This window comes from Quercus lobata, chromosome 1, assembly GCF_001633185.2.
Source record: "Quercus lobata isolate SW786 chromosome 1, ValleyOak3.0 Primary Assembly, whole genome shotgun sequence".
In the NCBI taxonomy this organism is placed as follows: Eukaryota; Viridiplantae; Streptophyta; class Magnoliopsida; order Fagales; family Fagaceae; genus Quercus; species Quercus lobata.
The window spans coordinates 5,239,526-5,261,053 of record NC_044904.1 but is presented as its reverse complement, the minus strand read 5'-3'; the positions used below and the strand labels follow the sequence as shown (position 1 = coordinate 5,261,053).

General features: G+C 34.2%; 1 protein-coding gene across 5 annotated transcripts; it reads left to right on the top strand.

The window, feature by feature from the left end:
- The first annotated feature begins 1,007 nt into the window (after positions 1-1,007).
- LOC115975741 (zinc transporter ZTP29) lies at positions 1,008-10,163 on the top strand. 5 transcript variants are annotated; one of them, XM_031096656.1, is made up of 13 exons: positions 1,008-1,098; positions 1,418-1,501; positions 3,122-3,180; positions 3,460-3,552; positions 3,658-3,741; positions 3,866-3,947; positions 5,224-5,279; positions 6,084-6,140; positions 7,377-7,417; positions 8,370-8,437; positions 8,673-8,729; positions 8,822-8,939; positions 9,741-10,163. In XM_031096656.1, the coding sequence occupies exons 1-13, from the start codon at positions 1,092-1,094 to the stop codon at positions 9,784-9,786; spliced, it is 852 nt and encodes a 283-aa protein (XP_030952516.1). In that variant the 5' UTR covers positions 1,008-1,091; the 3' UTR covers positions 9,787-10,163. The 5 variants fall into 5 exon arrangements, with proteins under 5 accessions (XP_030952516.1, XP_030952545.1, XP_030952524.1 ...); XM_031096685.1 differs by having other exon boundaries at positions 1,014-1,103; XM_031096664.1 differs by having other exon boundaries at positions 1,014-1,103; positions 1,349-1,501.
- The last annotated feature ends 11,365 nt before the right edge of the window (positions 10,164-21,528 follow it).

Sequence of the window (21,528 nt, the reverse complement as noted above, 5' to 3'; positions counted from 1 at the left end):
TAATGAATTTGAAAAGATAGTTGGAAACATGTTTGAAACTAAACTTGATCATATTATAAATCTAAAGTTTTATTTAGTATTTTGTCACTTAAAATTAAATATACAAAGTAAAATATTAATCATTGGTCCAATGTAATCAATTCACAACCATATGAGATCCCCAAACTATTCCACAAACAACTTAGATGAACCCATCATTTTTTTTCACTATTCACACTCTGTCACATCACAGTTATGGCAAAGAAGTTGTGTAATAATTTATGGAACCAGAATTTTTTCATCCCCAAATTGGCAATCGTTAATAAATCATTTCCAAGAAAGTTTTGTCCCTATTTTTATGGAAAACATAAAAATTGTCAAAATAATTTTTGTTTTTTGGTAGAAAGGGGAATGCATTAAAAACTAAGTAGCAGAAACAAACGAGGGTACAAAGTGATCATAGGCCATCCCGGCAAAGTCCAAACTGATTAACAGAGAGACATCCGTTGGAGGGTCTAAGAAAACAACAAAGTCTTGGGGAAGCAACACTCCCCTTCTAACAAGGGCATCGACACATTTATTTGCCTCATGATGACAATGATGGATTTGAACCATAGGAATTTCTCTCAGACCGACTTTGCAGTCACTCATTAAGGCAACTATGCTATTTTGACTACCATCCTCCTTTTGAAGCAAAACCACAACAAGCTTTGCATCAAGTTCAAAAATCACAGCTGAGAGTTTATTCCATCTCTTAATGTCCAAAGTTCTGCAACAACACTGGTTGTGTGACCGACAGCTATGGCATAGCCTCTAATCCACTCCCAAACAAATTGACAATTGTTAATAAATCATTTTCAAAAAAGTTTTGACCCTATTTTTATAGAAAATATAAAAAATTATCTAAATAATTAATTACTTTATCATTTTCCCATAAAAATGTTTCTAAAAATAGTCCAAAAACCACATCCTAACATTTTCTTATATTATAAAGCCCTCATCGACATAATAGGGTTTAGTGGGCAGAATGGAGACGCAATTCTCACGCCTTCACATTGCTCTAACCGTCAGCTCCAGCCTCCAAAGGCACGCTTTCATTGTTTGAGAGAACCATGCAAAGTTAGGTATAGCTTATGGCAAAAGAAAAATACATAAAAATAGTACTATATAATTTTTTTTTGGATAAAAAAATACTATATAATCATACATTATAATACTGCAACTACATTTCTTGGACCGTTTCTCAAACCATCTCTTTCTTCCACAGTAAAAATTCCCTCTCTCCCTCCCAAAACTTCATTTATATAAACCTGCACTGCACACTTACTACTTCATAAACTCACAAAATTCTGTTTCTTGTTGAGTAAAGCTTTCGACTTTTCTGCGAATTCTCTCTGATTTGGTGTTAAAGTTTGAATCTTTTGGGCACCCAATACAGAAAGAAAGGAAAAGCTGCAAATGGGTTCTCAGGTATTGGTGGCTCTTGGGCTCTCACTAATTGGTGGACTGAGTACTTCTATAGGTGAGTGAAGCTTCTAATGTTTCAAATTCAAACTACCCCATTTGATAAATTTAGCATTTTGTGGATGTGATTTGAAGTTTTTGTACTTTTGCTTGCTTATTGTGTATGATTGTTGAAAGTGTTCAATTGGGTACTTGTTAAATTCGAAGTTTGTTTTTTGTTGTTTGACTCTTGTCTTGGACTTGAATGAAACAGACATAAAAAATATCTAATGTTAGCTGAATTCGTTTGATGTTTTTGTTTCTAATTAGCTGGTAATTTCAAAATCTGGGACAATCCCATTTTATTTGAATAGTTGAAAATTGATGTATTTACTTGTCTGTGATTAAGGCTTTGTTGGGTGGAGCTCAGTGGTTGTAATAAGTATTTATGCGCTTGTTTCAGCAGTATCAACAACACTGGCGTCAATTTTGTTTTTGTGGATAAATCAAATGGAATTTAAGAGAGAGAGAGAGAGAGAGAGGTGAATGAAAATTTGATGACAGTCTGATGGGTGCCGAGACATATTAGAGTTAGATATTTTGTGGTGACATGACAAAAGATGATTGGTAATGATTGTTCAGGAATGTAGAATGACTAGGGGGAGGCAGGAAGTAGTTTGAGCTAAGTTCGGATTTGGTGATGACTTTATAATGTCATGTAAATGGACTAGGGAGAGGCAAGAATGAGTCCAGTTTTAGAAGTTCTCTTCCTGTCATTTTGCTTCATTGGGAAGCCCAATATATACTCATGTTATTATTCATATCTTCACATGATTTTTCAAATTGCCTCAACATGGAAGTATGTTGGAATATCTTACTTTATGTGATGATTTGGTTATTGGGATATTGCTTATGGTGAAAGATTTAACTCTTTACTCACTAATCTGGTTACCTTTGTGAGGCGTAACTTGAATCATGAACTTAACAAGCCATTTGGTTCTTCCGTGGGCCAGTTTGCTTTCTGCCAAATATCATAAATAAACTTAATGCATAGACCAGTAGCCAATATAATCCAACTGAGTGACCGAAAACAATGTCTCTCTATGAATTGCCTCCATATGCAGAAAACTTCATATTTGAAGTTTCCAGTCTTATGTTCCAAAATCAACTTGCTGTTATGGTCATTGACACCTTAGTGTGGTAGAATATTTTTTCCTAATACAAGCATTATTCTTTTTGTATTTTATTACATGTTCTTCATCAAGATTTCATGGATCCTAAATGTTATCTAGAAGAGGATTTTTTTTCTTTCTTTTTTCTTCTTCTCTTCCACCCCCCCCCCCCCCCCCCCCACATTTTCTTCTTTAATTTTGTCACATTCATATGCTTACAATTTCATGTTCTGAAATAATGAGTATTAGAAATATTTATTATTTATTATTATCTTGGCATCTTATTACACACACACATACACTTGTATGTGTGTATATCTGAGTCATGCATGTTTTGGTGTTAATATAGGCCTCTTCCTTGATTTATAAAATTCTAGCAAGTTCAAACATCCTAAAAATGTTAGAAGCATTATCATTGGAAACCTTCTGATATGTTCTGGTTACTTTGTGGACTTAGTGAATAATATAAGTAATTCCATATTAGCTTTTGTTCCTAATCTAATTTTAATTTATGGAATGTTGAGCAGGTGCACTCTTTGTAGTTCTCAATCAGGCTCCCAATTTGAAGATGCTTGGGATTTTACAGGTTAGCGCAGTACTCAACCTCTTCATTTCTAATCCAAAAATCTGGATAGCCCTGGGACATGTGATACCACTCATTTCCTTATTGCTGTAATTTCTATTTTTCTAATCTAGTCAATGTTTAATCCAAGTATGTTACTTTTCCAGATAAGCTCCTAATTATATTAACTGATTGTATAATTGTGGAACAACGATCTCTACTTTGATCAAATTTCAACTTTCTTCCCCATTGATGCTTAATGTTGGGAGATTATTTTGCAATATGATCATCTCTTCCTTGCAGGGATTTGCAGCAGGTCTGATGCTGAGCATTTCATTCCTGGATTTGGCTCACAACGCTATTAACTCGATTGGCTTCTTAAAAGGAAACCTTTGGGTTAGCTATAAACTTCAATGTTCATCTAATTCATATGCTTCATTTTTGTGGCTTAATTTTTCATTTTTGTTATGATAATTTAATTCTCCATTTGTGGAAAGTCAGTTTTTTGCAGGTGTCTTATTTTTTGCTATTGTTGCCAATTTTATTCCAGAACCAACACTTGCCCCGGTTTCAGATAGTAAAAAGGTATGAATGATATATTCATCTACCTGATAAATATTTTCTTAATCTACTTGCATATGATTGAATACTTCTTTGATGGTTCAACATAATACAAGTAGTTGACAGTTTTCCACTGACTTGAGCGCAGAAAACTAGAGATGAAGGGGGCAAGGACATTATGAAAAAGCATCGCCGCCAAGTTTTATTCAGTGGGATTGTTACAGCTGTAGGTATGACAATCATATGGACATGGTTAATTCTCCTCCTAGATTCTGATTAAAACTATTCCAAAATTGATTGCATTTAATTTGTGGAACTTTGAAATATAGTTGGTTAATTTATTTAATCTTTAGGTGATATATCTTTGAGTAGAGGCATAGGCTGCTTGATTAATTGATTTATGGTACTCGATCTTAGTGTAAAAAGAGTTATATTTCTTATTTATGTTTTAGAGGAGTCTTCTTTGTGTTTTGATAATCGAAGACTTTACTTTAATTTCTCAAATAGAAAATAATGCCTGGGATAATGTTTGAGCTGAAATGCTGAATCCCATTGTCATGTACATTTTTCTGCCACCTATTAGGCTGACAAGGCCAAACAAAACTTCCCATTTGATTGGGAAACATCAATATTAGCTGCATGAGTAAGCTATTTCCCACTTCTTCTTTGACAAAGGAGCATCTTTTAGCCCATGTTGGGTGCTCTTTTGTATTGTAATTTGCCAATTGGAATTCTGAGTAGTTCATATCAGATGGACCCCATCATTATTGATGTTTCATGCTGCACTTGATGCAGGAAACACAAGGGAAAGTTTATTTTAATTATTCTTATTTGATTTTGGAGTCAGTTGTATTTTTATTTTTGGTCTTAGTAGTTAATTAGGTTTATTATTAGTTTTATTCAAAGTTATTTTTGCAATTCAATAATTGAGATTTCCCAAGTCAATTAGAATTAGTGTCTAGTATTCTATATAAGCCAAATAATGTACTCCTATGGATGGAGGGATTATTTTGATGATGAATGAAAGCTCTCTTGAAATTGTCCCAAAGGTCTGGTGCTAACTCCAGCTAACCATAGGTGCCAACTCCAAAGTCATCTATCTTTTACTTTTTCTTTCAATTTTATCATTCCGTTGTTTTATTTGAGTGATGTTAAAAGATCAAACTAATATATTTGTTTCTTTTGTCAATAATCTTTAGCTATTATATCATCAATTAAAAGTAGGAAATAGTTTCATATGGTCTCTTCTCCAGACCGTATCTCATAGTTTTTTCTTTTGCCTTAATAATATTTCTTTGAATGGCTGCTTCAACAAAGGTGCCAACTAATGCATATTAATCTGCCTGCAAAATTGTATAGCTGATGGTTAATCTAAACTTCTTTGCACTTGGAAGCTTTGCTGAGATTTCAAGAATTCATATTTCATGAATTATTGCTTATTTTCTATGTAAGCTGATGCTTTTATCAGTCCAGTTTAATGAAAAATTTGTCTCCTACGACATGCAGGCATAAGCTTGCATAATTTTCCTGAAGGAATGGCAGTTTTTCTTGGGTCAATGAAGGTACTTTATTATTGTGACTGTTAAGTTAAATATGAGAAGTGTACTAACTTCGAATTAGATGTTCCGGTTTTATTTCACATAGTCCAATTGTGAGTTACCTTCAGGAGAAAATGTTCTTAAACTATTATTATTCTTGAGAGAGAGAGAGAGAGAGAGAGAGAGAGAGAGAGAGAGAATTACTTATGATTCTTAATATTAATGTGTTAAAGATGAGATAACTATGTCTATCACCAATGAATTAATATATAGCACACCAGCTGTTTAGGAATTTATTATCTTATGTTTTATTGTGCATGACCTAAACAGCATTGTTTTCAGAATTACCATCAAGTTTGTGCGCTATAACTATGAATGTCTTTCTTTCATCCTTGTTTTACACTTTTAAACATTTTGGTCTTTCTTTAAACCTATAAGCATCCAATTAAAATGAAACTATGGGGCATTCTGTAGCTGATAAAATTCTGACTTCTGTGGCAATCTTTCTCTTGGTTCTTGATGCTCAATCCTTTGATATTTCTGCATGAGTTGAGTTTAGGTGACTGTTATAAAAACTATGCCCATTTTATGCTCTTAAAATAGTTTGAATTCATTCTACCTGATTTGTGTACAAGGTGAAACTGGTAATGTGTGCTCCTGGAACTCAAATAAATACTGCATTGTTTCACAAGAATTTAGTTTTTATTGGATCCATTCAATGCCATTTCTTAACATAACAAATATATTTTGAACGCTCATATCTTGAGAGAAATAGACACTGATACATGCCACTAAGATTTCTAGTTTGTATCTTTTTTTTAAACATAGGGTCTTCGTGTTGGTGTCAACTTGGCTTTGGCCATTGCTCTGCACAACATTCCAGAGGTATGTGTTCTCTGATTCTGTAATATATCTGATTTTCAAACAGACTTTTGGTTCTTTTGTATGCTTGCACTATGCCATGAATAACGGTAAAATCCAACCTTTTAACTGCCAAAAAATTCTGGACTGTTATATTTGATAATTTAAAGGACAAGTCCTTTACTTCCATTAGATTTATCAAGTCAAATCAAGACCTGCACAACGTTAAGGTAGAAAAACCTGGTAGTAATTAGATTTACTGTGATTGAGAAAAATATTTTTACTTATATTTGATTAAGAAAAATATTTTCTCCAACTTCTCAAACAATTTTACTTATATCAGGAAACTTGGGAACTAGAATTTTGGACAATACTAAGGTAGAAAACTTGAAAACAAAGACAATACAAAGTTAAGAATGTGTTAATGCCTGACACCAATCTAACTCTATCCAAGTTGCTTCGGCAAATCTATCTGCTGTTCAGATTTAGTTGTATGGCTAACTTATTGCAGAGAAACTTGGTAGAAATTAGATTTACTTTGGTTGATTGCGCCAGTTTCATTTAATGGTTCTTCACTGTAGTTGGTAGGAAACATTGTCCAAGACATTAGGTGAATACTGCCCTAATTCTTAAATTCTTCTCACCTGGATATCTCTACGAAAAAGCTGTAGTATTGTTGTATGTTCTGTTAGTACTCTCAATTATGTTATGATATTAGAATCATAATTAAATTGGTCCATGAAAGAATCATCCTTAAATTGTGTTGGACATCTCTATCAAAAAGCATGTATTATTGGTGTTTGGTCTGTTAGTGCTCTCAATTATGTTATGAAATTAGAATCATAATGGATTGGTCCCTGAAAGAAATATCATATTACCTAGTAATATTTTCTGCTGCATTAAATTTTGATTAAAAAAAGAAAAAAAAAAGTCTTTTTGAAAGCTTATCAGGATTATCCTAATATTATTTAAGAGGTTTAAACTATTTTCAATGTTTTAATCTCTTCCTATCTCTGGCAATTCAAAAAACTTCATTTGATCAAGATTTTAGAATTACAAAAAATATAAGGTTGCTATGTAGTTCCAGCTTGAACTAAAGACGTTTCAGGCAGGTAATATTTAGTAATAATAGCAATAACAACAATAATCATGTACTAAAACCTATATGGGATGAGCTAAAAGCAATCTTTCTGATTATGAATGACATTTATATGGTGAGATATGTCATTTTGCATTACTTCTTTCAGTTTTCTTTTACAGGGTGTTGCTGTTGCACTTCCTGTTTATTTTGCAACACAAAGGTGAGATTCTGTGAAGGCACCAATTAGTTAAGCCTTTTGAAAGTATTTATTTTTCGTCAGAAATACACTATATTTGCTTCTTTTTTGAATATCTATTTGTTTGCCTTCTGTTCCAATTCATAAAACAAATCATAGTTGGTCAGCCCATATGCAAATAAGAGAAGCCTTAGATTAATGATAATGGCTGTGGTGATAGTGTTAGGGGTGGTGGTGGTCATTGAAGTGCTGGCAGCTTGGTGTGAAAGAGGATTAAAGTGGTCATGAGCAAATCTCAAGGTGATCAATCTGATGGCTGTTGCTGTAGTGTCTGGTAGTGAAGATTGGGAAGACAGTGCTCAAGGCGTTGGAGGAGATGATGATCTTCATGGTTGTCCACTATTTGGTAGTGGTTTTGATGGAGTATTGCTATTGGCATTAATGTTCACAGTGACGGTGGTGATGGTAGTGTTGGACTTGGAATTTTGTTGCGTGCGCCGGGGGGGGGGGGGGGGGTGGTGGTGTGGGTGGGGGGGATGTGCTTTGGAATGAAAGTTTGTCCTTCAGGAGTAACCCTTGCTTGAAATTTTGAGCCTGGCTTCTGTTCTTTTCCATTAAAAAAGAAAAGGTGCCTCTGAAATCCGAATCCTATTCTGAACACCAGTTTCTTGTTTTTTTTTCTTTGAAAAGCAAAATACAAGCCCAAAATATGCAAACAAATAATCCAAGATATTGATATGGTATTAATGAAATCTTCTTTGGTTTAGAAGTCAGATTTGTGATAGAAAGTTCCCCATGGTCGCACAATGCTAAAAAGCAGCTGACATAGACATCGTATTGATTGATTAAATAATGTCCTAATTTCTTTTGTTTTTTGGGAGGGCATGAACTGTAGAATATATCATGAAAGCTATAATGAAGAAATAAGAATTAGCCATGTGATAAGTCATTAAATGGTTTCTACTACAAATTGCAGCAAATGGCAGGCATTCAAATTGGCTACCCTTTCTGGTTTGGCTGAGCCTCTGGGTGTTATAATTGTAGGTATGTGTCTATTACTGCATAAATGCCAAAGCAGGCTGTTTTTCTTTCTGAAAGAATAGAAATCTTAAATTTGACTGAAAGCCTTATCTTTAATTATCGGAGGTGATGTTTATGAGGTGTAAGCCTTGGTATTGAAGTAGGGTGGGTTGTGAGCCAGATACAATGAGTGTGCATTACAAATTTGCACATCAGGATTGTTTAATGGAAAAATAACCTTTTCGATATCTTATTTCAGCCTATTTATTCCCAAGCAGCTTGAGTCCTGAAATTCTTGAGGGCTTGCTCGGAGCAGGTTCGCAATATAATCATTTCCTCATCATCTCAGTTGATTTAGGAATGATACAGAGTTTTGTAACAAATATGTTTTCCTGAATTATGTTTCAGTTGGTGGAGTGATGGCTTTTCTAACCCTGCATGAAATGCTGCCGCTGGCATTTGATTATGCTGGACAGAAGCAAGCTGTCAAGGCTGTGTTCTTTGGAATGGCTTTCATGTCTGCAAGGTAATAAAATCAATGGCTAAGTAGTAACCCTGTCATTTATTTTTTACTTTTTTTAAAGGTAACCATTTCCGCAGGCAATTGAAAGCCTCTCTTTTGTCTTTACCCAAATGGAAATCACAAGTTTTGTGCTTTCCAATTTCTGCATTTATTTTAGAGGAAAAAAAGAAAAAGAAAAGAAAAAACCTGAGAATGCTAATGGCAGACCTACAGTAACGACTGTTGCTTGCCTCCAATGTAATCTTGCCACTTGTAAGACCAGGGACCCATCCTTTCTACATGTCATGAGGAACATGGAACTGGTGGACCAATGTTAATGTGCTTGATTTAAATGGAAGTGACTGCTAGCGCTAACTGGCTGTATGATGTAAAATATTAATTGGGCACACCCATATGGGGATGTTACATATTAATAGGGGTAGGTGCCAGTGTGTACTGGCTTGGTTGCACTTGGATTTATTATTAACAAGAATCATTAAATCATTCCTACGTTAAATTGTCATGGCAAGGGAAGAGAGATACAAAGTATCAAAACACTGCCTTAAATTGTCATGGCAAGGGTTTGTTGAAAGAGAATGCAAATACGCGTCTTCAACAAGAGTAAAGAAAAAACTATGGTACATTGCAGGAGTGTGTTGTTCTGTCTAAGTTGTTAGTATAGATTTTTGTATGAGGTGGTATCAGAATTAGTTATTAGCTAAGAAACTACCTATTAAAGAGTTTTTATTAGTTTGCTTCCTGCTTCTTTGTCCTAGACTTCTAGTTTTACTCATCTTAATAAGCATCTCTTTGCTTGTTTTGCAGCCTATATTTTCTTGAAATCAGTTTACCTGAGGAGATGAGCTTGTAGTAATGGAACAGTCTGTTGGTATTCCTCTATTGTACATTTCTGGACCGCTATGATGGGTTTTCAAATTGTGCCTGCTCTTGTCAACCGGCATTGAAGACCTATACTAATAGTCGGCTTCATTTGGTCTCAGGCAAAGGGCAGAGAAGTTATACCATTATGTACTGAGCAGTTCTTATCATCAATATAACAGAAATGTATGATGTATCACTATTTGTTTTTTTAATTAAAAATAAAATAAAAGAAGAGAAAGGGGGAAAAAAATCAAGATTTTATGGAACTTGTTTTCTCTTGATAACTTCATGTCATCTATCTTTTTGTGCTTGTTTGAGTATATACACTAAAGAGCAATACTAGGTACACAATTTTTTCCATCACAACTAGTTTGGGTGGTAAGTTGTAATTAGAACGTCACTTTTACATGGATGTACTACTAACACCACCTTTATTAAGCACTAATCATAACATACCATGTCAATAGTTATGAAAAATTTGTGTGTTCAATAGACTTATTGTAAAATCTCTTATCACTTCACTTGTAGCCTTGTAGTAAACCTTTACTTTTTATTTCCTTTGTTCCCCGGAGTTGAAGATTAAATTACTAGTCACCCAAGTTCTGACCTTGGATTATTAAAACACCATCATGGAAGCTGAAAATTATGGGCATTTATTCCAGTGTTGCAACAAAGCGAGATCAGTTTGGGATATATCGGGTTCAGATCTGGGCAGTCCCTCGTTTTCACTCTGCAAAGATTTTAGACCTGGTGTGATGTGTCAAATATGTGCTAAACTGAGATGATGACTTTATGGTGTTGTTGGTTATTGTTGCTTGGAGTTTATGGACTAATTGAATTGAAATTTGGAATGGGGGTTCCCGAAAACAAGCTTCTCATCTTGTCCAGTGGTCTAAGGACTATCTCTTCCCCCCTGAATGCTCCACTGCATCTGTTAGAGGTTGAGGCAAAAGCCATGGGGGAAGGTATCAGGTGTGCTTGGCAGATGGGCAATTGTGATTCAGTTTTTGAGGGTGATTCCCAGAAGATAGTAGTCCATTCCTTGCTGGGTTCATCAATCCCTCCCCTAAGTATTTCTAATAACATTTCAGGTGCCTTGCTTCAGCTTCAGCTCTTTCAAAGCGTGCAGATTTCTCATGTCGCTCGAGAAGGCAACAAAGCAGCTCATGCTCTAGCTCAATAAGTTAGAGGCATTTCATATTTTTTCACTTGGATAAGAGAATCCCCTTGCATCATTGAGCATATTCTTGCTCAAAATGTATTGTTTTTATCCTCGTCTGAATATGATTTCAATCTTTTCATTAAAAATAATAATAAATTAAAGAATTAAAAATAATTAAAAAAAAACCGATCATGGAGCTTTGAATAAGCTCTTCTTTTCATTCTTGGTTAGATATGTAGTGCCATGCAGTACGAGGTACAGCCATGGCTCACATTTTTCATCATGACAATGACTTCAATTGTGGACAAATTTCTGCCCCTAAGGTCCTGTGTGAGCGTGATGCACAATGAATCTCAGTCCTATCAAGTTAGGTTATAGATTGTCCTCAAAAACAAAAAAGGTTAGGTTATAGATCAGCGTAAGCAAAAGGATTCCAGGACCACCGGGTCCAAAAGAACATGTTCTTTGCAATACAGCTACAGAATCAAGTACAGGTTCCGTATCCATATTCTTTTTCTCAACCCAAGCTTCTCAGCAATTTCACACTTCAAGAGTTGAAAATTGTTCCTTTTGCCATCTGGCAATGACAAAGGAGACATGTTAAACAAAGAGAAAATTAAAAGTGGGGGAAAAAAAAAAGCAATGAGTGAAAAAAAATTCACGCTGAGATAAGGTAACGTATTATGATTGGTGCTATTGAAAGTGAAATGTGTGATGAGACTGAAATCGATATTATTCCAATCAAAATTTATCAATTAGTATTACTATTTACTCCACAAGAAAGAGAAAAGAAATGAAAAAAGAAAGAAAGAGCAGCATGGACAATAACTTTCTTGTCCAACATGCCATGGTATGCAATGTAACATTTTCTCATAAATGATTATAATCTTTATAACATGTTGAATTGTCAACTAATATGATGGGCTTCAATCTCATCGTGTACTTGATTTCCATGATTCCATCGATTGAAAGCATTGTGATTTCTGGGAAATGCAAATTTTACTAGCAAAGTCATAGGAGAGACAAAAATCTCACCAAAGAGATACATGGGTTTAAAGCTGTCTGGTGTCTAGTCCTATCTTTTATTCATATAGAAAAAAGTGATTTTGATTGGATTTGTCAAAGTTGAATGAGAGAGCATTGGATATGTAGAGGGGAGATGAAAAGAGACCTACACTAAAAGCAAAACCAAAAAAATAAAAAGAAAGAGAAGAAAAGCGTTTCACTTTCATCAACTATAAGGGATAAAACAAAAGGTAAAAGCCAAGTTTTCTCTTTTCTTTTTCTAGTTTTTTGCCTTGATGCTTTATTGGGAAGAGGTAAATCTTCTAAAAATCAAACCTAATTACAGTCCATAGAGTCATGGATTGCCAATTTCTTATATTTAAAATTGAATTTTGTTAAAACATTATTTTTTAAAGTTTTAAAATTTTTATATCATGTATATAGTTCGAACCCAACCTCTCATTCCCCATACCCCATTATCTTATTTATGATAAATATCTTTTATACACGGTTTCATTAGTTAGTGCCATTAAAAAAAAAAAAAAAAAACAAAACAAAACAAAAACGCATTTGATATATCAATGAAATATACTTGGGGAACTTAGAGGTAAATATAAGGGAGAGATAGGATTTATTTGAAATGAAAAAGTTTAGCTATAAAATTAATTATTGCCTAAGGCTATAACTCTATTCAATATCTTTTTATTAGAGGTGAATTTTGACAAATTCATCATTGGATTATATTTTCTTTTTACATCATCCATGCTTGCAAAATTTCTAGAAAATTAAAGAACAATAGCTATGTCATTAATAAATTGTTTCAATTGCAAGTTTTTATAATTTAAAATTATACATAAAATATAATCTTATAGATCATTATGGGAGGAGTGAGATCCGAGTACAAAATAGAGCTCTGTGGGCCTAGCTCGAGGAGGTGGAAGGGCCCATTCCCTCATTATTTTTGACCTAATACCAGGTGAGAGCTGAAGAATAGAGGCTGAAGAGGCCAATTGCCCAAGGAGTCCAAAGAGCAAGCACTCCTTGGGAGGCATTGAGCAGGCCAATTGCACAAAAAGACAAAATATCGAAAGAAGATGATAGAGATGTGCAAACAAAAAAGAAGGGAAATATCTAGGTAAAATACCAATCACCTCCGCATTCAATACTGATGGGAAATTTAGATCCCGATTGATAGAATTAACAAGTTTTAAATCCAAATTATTAATTAGATTTATTATTAATAAAACTTGTTAAAACAAACAAATATCAATATCATGTCAAAATCATGTAGTGGAAAAATAAATAAGATAAGATATGATGACCCAAAAAAACCAATGAAACAAACTAGTTTTACAGTAAAAACCTGGGGGGAAACCTTCCCGAAAAGCAATCCATTATAGAAAAGAGAAGTTTCAGATCTAGTACAAAATATTTGTCTCTAGACTCTATAATCCCCGTAGATGAACTCACAGCAAAAACCTTCTACCACAACAGAACCCTTCTACCGCTTCAGAACCTCTGAACTCTTCAATATATGAACGCCACCCTTTGATGCACAAATCCCAGTACATGACTAACAAATTGTGCAGATCCCAGTACGCGACTTAATCACCAACTAGAAAAAGATTGTTGGCTGCAAAGTTCTTCACTTCATTAACAATGAAGATCAAGAAGCACTTGGTTACAAAACCTTAAGGCGCAAAGACGCAATAACTTCTTTTAGAGAGAATAAGACATCGGTCACCTTTTTCATATGTTCTCCTTGTATTCTCTTATGTGACGGCCTTTAAAGTAAGTCTTATATAGGTCTAGGGTTGTGAGAAAGGAAACCCTAAACAAATACATAAGCATGGGTCGAAAATCAGATTTGAAAATCTGAAATTCGTAAAGCTCGACAGATAAGGTGTCGAGCAAGTGTCAAGGATTACAATATTAGACACAAGAGATAAGGCTCGATCGATCCACTAGGTGTTGAGAAGTTATGGAGGGGACAAGAACTTTCTCAATCGATCGACCAGCTATCGAGAAGATGTCGAGATTGCGATAAGAAACACCTTAAGAGGCTCGATAGATAGCTTAGCAGTCGAGAGGTGTCGAGCAGCTATCAAGCTTTAAAACTCAACACTTCTTCACTTGTTTTTTGGACAGACATAATGACTTCAACACTTGAACTTGAAACAAGGTTTTTTGAAGAACACATCCTAGAACTACCCAATTACAAGTAAAGTGCGTTTTGTCAAAGGATAAGCCAATTACATAAAACCATGACATATGTTCTTAACATGTGAAACACATATGTCCTAACAATCTCCCCCTTTGGCAATCCGTGACAAAACCACAACAAACAAATGAATATATGAGAAAAGTCATAAATCACTCAACTCATATTCACTTGTTGAATACAATAAAATCTATCCTAACACAAACTCTTAAAAAACTTTGCAAGAAGAAAGTTTATGGTAAGTAGACTTTGACAACCTGTATTTTTGAACCACTTTAAACAAAACTCATCAATGCATCTTTGTGTGAAACAGAAATAATAGATTGCATACAAATAGAAACATGTGTATAAAGATAGAAAATAAACAACATATGTAAGGATAGGTGAAGAAGACATACATCATCATATATAAAGAAGATGAGTACAATGTATGTAAAAAAATGGTCACAAGACTGGTGTACAAGAAAAAGGAGATAAGCACTCTCTCTAACAAGATGAAACACATCTCCCCCTTACAAAGGCATATATTTTTCCCCCTAACATGTAGAATCTTAGAAAGAAACCACATATTCTCCACAATTTCTCCCCCTTTTTGTCATGATTGACAAAGGGTACAAGAAACTATAAAACTTTACCCGAGAGACATAAAGATGATCAAGGATGATCAAGGGGGCACAAGAAATCCATATAAATGCATGAATGTAATGAAACAAGATGCTATGGATGACAAGATAATAGAAAGATGCAAATCATGTGAACAACAAATCTCTCAACAAGAAAAAAAATAAAGCACATAGATCCCAAAAACACACACACTAAACAAGTCTAACCAATTTTATATTTCAAAAATAAGTCAAGACAGTTTATTAAGCATACATTAACACATGTAAAACCTTGTGATGGCCAAATCACATTGTACCTGCACATGTATCAAGAGTAGCAAAGAATATTACGTGTTGTGTGTGAAAAACATCGCAAGATTACATAAGTGTATACATGTTATGACGATTTGAGATATGAGAAAATCACTTTAACTCACACACAATCATAACTACTTGATGGGGACTATCACCTTCGAGGTACATCTTATAACTCCCACATCTCTTAGAATACACGCTTGCAATAATTTTTTAAAGCATTTTTGATCTTTTTGCTTTTTATTTTATTTGCATATTTTTCTTTTTAAGCATATCATGCATGGACATATTAGAGAGAGAAAAGAAATACCCAATGATATTTGATATTCCAATTTTGCTATGCCTAAGCACACAAATGTCATTGACGCTGCACTTTTACTATGCCGAAGCATATAGGTGTTATATTATGATTGGTGGGTAACAGTAGTCAGATGGTTATTAATGCCTTTCTCTTAAGATTTTTTTAGTCCTTCCCATCAAAAAGAGTGATACGAGTGTTAAGTACAAGAGATAACTTAATCTTACTCATCACTAACAAGAGCCACAAATCTCACTTGTTTAGTTGTGCATAGAGATGCTCATCTAAGTTACAAAAGATACAAAGTTTAGAAAACTTTGTTTCAATGGCCATCCAAGGTACACAAGTACCAATGTACACAAACACACACTGTTTTCGTATTTTTCTGATTTTTCATTTTTATTTTTATTTTGAAAACAAAACAAAATAAAAACTAAACAACCAAACAAAAACAGACAAACAACATGAAAGCATGAAAGAAAGATGCAAATGCATGAAGGCATGATAGAAAGGTGCAGATGCATGAAAACATGATTCCAAAAGTAGATAAGAAATCAAGCAAAGAGAGTCCTACTTTAGATCGAAAGAATAAAAGCAGAGGACAAACAGAAAAGACAATTAAGTTTTAGGCTCCTTTCTCATCCATACAGCACGAGTCTTTGGCCGTGAAGATGAAAAGGCATGTGTCTTAGTATGTCTACCAAAGAACATAGAAGAATTAGAATTCTTCTGAAATTGAGTTAAAAAACTCAAAACTTTTAATAACTCTCCAAACAAAGGTGTAGGTACTTGAGAGGAAACTTATGACCGTTTGGATAATTACTTATGAGGATACAACTTAAAGCAATTAGGACGAATGTGTCCAGAAACACCACAATAGTGACAAACATGATGTCTAACAAAGGATTTAGAATTAGCCAAAATAGTTTTGGATTTCATACCTTTATCACCTATCTCAGATTGTGGCACAAAGACAGTCCTTGATCCAGAAGCCGTGGAAGAGGAAGGGCTGGAGGAAACAGCATATCCTAAGCCAGTCTTATCAGAACTAGGCTTTTGAGCACTCAATACCTCATCAAGCTTTGCACTTGACATCTTCTGTATTTGAGTTCTAGCTTGACTAAGCTCAACTTCAAGATTCTTGACATTCTCTTTTAATGAGGTGTTCTCTATAACAAGAGTCTCAACCTTGTAGTCTCATCTTGTTTGACTAACAGATCAGCTTTTTCAGTTTTTACCTCATTAAGCTCTTTTCTACAAAGATGAGAAGTCTTCTCAAATTTTATAAATTCAGTGCATAGCTTATCATAGGCTTCCTGAAGGGTTATCTTCTTGGGTACTTCATCATTAGAAGAATCCTCACTGTCACTAGCACTCTCCACAATCACCTTATCGGTTGAGGCAGCAAAGACCATAACATGACTACATTCACCCACATACTCATCAGAATTGTCATTCTCAGTATCACTCCAAGTAGCAACCAACCCTTTATCTTTTGACTTATTGGTCTTTTCCTTCATGAGGTAGTTTGGACACTCTATCCTCATATGACTAAAGCCTTTGCACTCATGGCATTGAATAAGGGGTTTCTCATTCTTGCCCTTCCTAGAGGATTTAGATTTCCTAGGAGGTTTGCCCTTATTCTTCTTCCTAAATTGAAAAAGCTTGAAAATCTCATCAGTTATGAAAGTTAGATCCTTATCCTCATCTTCATCTTCACTTTCATCTTCATCTTCAGAGTCCTCAATCTCTTCCTCTATATCCTTAAGAGCCAAGTTTTTACTCTTTCCACCTTTTCCAATTAAGCCTAATCCCATCTCATTGGTCTGAAGGTTCCCTACAAGCTCAGTTAAAGGAAGTTGATCAATGTCCTTGACTTCTTCAATGGCAGTGATCTTGGCATGGAATCTTTCAGGTAAGGACCTAAGGATTTTCCTAACAATTTTGGATTCCGCAATAGATTCTCCAAGATTGAAGGCAGAATTCACAACATCCATGAGTTTAGCATAGAACTCATCAAAGGTCTCATCCTTCTCCATCCTTATTTCTTCAAAACTACTAGTGAGTCTTTGAAACTTCACAGTCTTTACTGCCTTGGTACCTTCATAAGTGGTCTCAAGAATGGTCCATGCTTGTTTGGCAACTTCTGTGGATGATACTTTCTTGAATTCTTCATTGGTCACCCCACAAAACAAAGCATTCAAGGCCCTACTGTTGAAATTTGCCGCTATGATCGTTGCATCATCCCAATCCACCGACGCTTCTTTTGGCTTAATCCAGCCAACTTCAACAGCTTGCCATACCTATTCACTCAGAGCCTGTAAAAAAACTTTCATACGAACTTTCCAGTACGCATAATTAGTTCCATCAAATAAAGGAGGAATCAAAAGAGATTGTCCACGTCCATTACAATAGGGGTCAAGGATCATACTCAGGAAATTAATCCAATCAGAGTGTACCTGCTCTGATACCACTTGATGGGAAATTTAGACATCGATTGATAGAATTAACAAGTTTTAAATCTAAGTTGTTAATTAGATTTATTATTAACAAAACTTGTTAAAATAAACAAACATCAATATTATATCAAAATCATGCAGCGGAAAAATAAATAAGACAAGATATGATAACCAAAGAAAAACAATGACACAAACTAGTTTCACAATAAAAACCTAGGGGGAAACCTTCCCGAAAAGCAATCCACTATAGAAAAGAGAAGTTTCAGATCTAGTACAAAACTTTTGTCCCTAGACACTACAATCTCCGTAGATGAACTCACAACAGAAACCTTCTTTCGCTTTAGAACCTCTGAACTCTTCAATATATGAACGCCACCCTTTGATGCACGAATTCCAATACGTGACTAACAAATTGCGCGGATCCCAGTATGCGACTTAATCACCAACTAGAAGAAGATTGTTGGCTGCAAAGTTCTTCACTTCATCAACAATGAAGATCAAGAAGCACTTGGTTACAAAAGCCTAAGGCACAAAGATGCAGTAGTTTCTTTCAGAGAGAATAAGGCATCGGTCACCTTTTTCTTATGTTCTCTTTGTATTCTCTTATGTGACGGCCTCTAAAATAAACCTTATATAAGTCTAGGGTTGTGAGAAAAGAAACCGTAAACAAATACATAAGCATGGGCCGAAAATCATATTTGAAAATCTGAAATTCGTAAAGCTTGACAGATAAGGTTTCGAGCAGGTGTCGAGCTAGGTGTCAAGGATTAAAATATCAGACACAAGAGATAAGACTCGATCGATCCACCAGGTGTTGAGAAGCTATGGAGGGGACATGAACTTTCTCGATCGATCGACCAGCTATCGAGAAGATGTCGAGATTGCGATAAGAAACACCTTAAGAGGCTCGATAGATAGCCTAGCTGTTGAGAGGTGTCGAGCAGCTATCAAGTTTTAAAAACTCAGCACTTCTTCACTTGTTTCTTGGACAGACTTGATGACTTCAACACTTGAACTTGAAATAAGGTTTCTTGAAGTATTGAACACATCCTAGAACTACCCAATTACAAATAAAGTGCATTTTGTCAAAAGATAAACCAATTACATAAAATCATGACATATGTTCTTAACATGTGAAACACATATGTCCTAACAAATACATTGCACCAACTTAGCTGGCCGCATTAATGATAGAATGACCCCTGAACAGTACCCTCACAACTTGCAACATATTCTACTACCTCTAGCAAAACCCTGATGGGACAAGCATCCAAAGGAAGATCAATGGTTGTACAAGTAGAAGGTTAGGATGCAATTCAGTTAGCTATATAAAGAAAGGAAACTCCTCTAGATTGGGGGATGAAAAATTGAAAAGAGAAACATACTCTGCAACGCTATCCTGTAACTGAGATTTGAACATTATATGAAGTATTGCTCCTCGACCTAACTCGAGGAAGAGTTAATATCAAAATCTACTTCTTTCTTATGAGTTACTTTATGTTTTTCCATTAACTTAAAAGCTAAACCATATAGGCACACCAAGGGTGACCTCGGAAACCCATTCTCTACAAAATTAATTGTATTGGGCCATCATATATAAACTCTCTATCTAACTTGAGTTAATTCTGATTTCGCCCACTTACAATCATATAGTAAATAATACCTGATTGACACAAAATTTGACATGTGTATTAAGAGTGTAAAGAACATGCAATCTAATGATTAAAATTTTGAAATATATAGTAATGTTAATGATATTGAATAAGGTTGTAACCTTAAATTATAACCGATTTCGTAGCTAAATTTTGTCTTATTTAGAATAAGTTCAAATAATATTAATAAATATATTACAATAAAATTAAGTGAAGTACTTCAGGGCACCTTTCTTTAGCATCATCAAGACATCTCTTTATGCTTGAAATTAAATTTATTTTCTAAACATTTTGTAATACATTTTTTTTAAGCAATCGAAAACTAAAAACTTATAGTTTTTGAGCAAAGAATGAAAGAATGCATTCTTTCACTATTCACGATAGTCCAAACTTTACATACTAAGCTTAAAAAAGAAAAAGGAAAAGATGCTTGAATTTTCGGGCTGTGACTTGATGCAACCGATAATCTGTTCCTCGGTTCTTTTTTTTTCTTTTTCTTTTTTTTTTTTTTTAACCAAAGATTGTAGTGAGAAATTTTTTATTAATACTGCAGTTTCATTTATTTTTTGAACGTACAACTGTACAAGTAGCTTTTGATGTATTAATGCACCCTTATTTATGAATCTACCGTACAATTTTAGTTCTTGCAAGTTGCAGTATTATTGGTGAAAGTCTTCTCCAAAGCAAATTAAATGATACTCATCACAAATTGCACAATGCTAGGCCTCATAATAAATTACGCAACTTTTGACACAATTCATCACGAGTAGCAGGTTGTGAGTGATGGAGATGTGGACTTATATGAATTTACTATTTTTTCTCCACCACTCACATCTCGTTATTACCATGTGTCAAGTTGTGGGAAAAATTGTGTAATTTGTTATGTTTTTAACATTTTGTATACTCAATCCCTTACTTTCATTGTTGTTCTAAAATCATCTTGCATGTTTAATATGCAATGGATGTCCAAATTTTAATTGATTCCCATATGAATGGCAATTTGATGGGAGATCATGTCCATATGATGCATGGATTGATTATAATTTATATGTAAAAGAATTACCTCAATTCAATGACAAAAGCTTATTTGTGAAAGATCAAATTTTACTTTGTTAAAGCTAAAAAGCATGATAGATAACTAAAATAATTCATAATAATAAAATTTCTTTGAATTCATTTTAAAATTTTTTAAAAATATAATTTTAAACGAAATAATAATTTAAACTTTTTAAGACTTTTGAAATATAAATATTACTTGGATTTTTTTTGAAGTTAATATTACTTGTTAGTTGGATTAGAATAGGTTAATAGTAACTTTAATATACTGATATTTTGGTAAAGGTTCTTTTGTAAATTGGGGAAAAAAAAAGAAAAAAAAATAGAGTAAAAGGACTATCAATATTGTTGTCGGTGGTTGATTGATCAAGCTATTTGAGCAAGTCTTAATAATCCTAGAATCACCACCACGCACCCTTGGTGTGATGATCACTCCACAAGTATAAGCGTTTGTAGGGTGTGAGGGGTAAGGGCCGGAGTTCAAATATCCAGGAGGAAGTTTCACACACATATACACTTAGATTAGGCTAGAGTAGAAATTTTATCTTGTATAAAAAAAAAAAAAAAAAAAAAAAAAATCCTAGAATCTTAACTTAGGACTTTTGGCTATTCAATCGTGTAGAACAAGAACTTGCAAACGAAATTTTACTTGGTTTTGATTTTGTGCCCCATGGCAGCACAGATCTTGCACCATATATATATATATATATATATATGCATGCCACAACTTTGGCCCATAACACGATTAAAGGATTAGAAATTCTTGCGATATGCTCGTATTAGAGAGAGAAAGAACTCCTTGAATCAGGGACAGAGGGAAACCCCCCCCCCCCTTTAATTTTTTTCTTAAAAAATATTAATATATACATAAGTACCAATTTTAGCAATTTTGTTCTATAAAATTACACTTTGCTTCCCTTAACAATATCATTGTTTCTGTTAAGAGTATTACTATAGCTAC

Coding starts and splice junctions, on each gene's coding strand:
- LOC115975741 (XM_031096656.1), top strand. Junction 3,553..3,657: donor TCTTAAAAGGAAACCTTTGG/GTTAGCTATAAA, acceptor GTGGAAAGTCAG/TTTTTTGCAGGTGTCTTATT. Junction 8,730..8,821: donor TGAGGGCTTGCTCGGAGCAG/GTTCGCAATATA, acceptor ATTATGTTTCAG/TTGGTGGAGTGATGGCTTTT.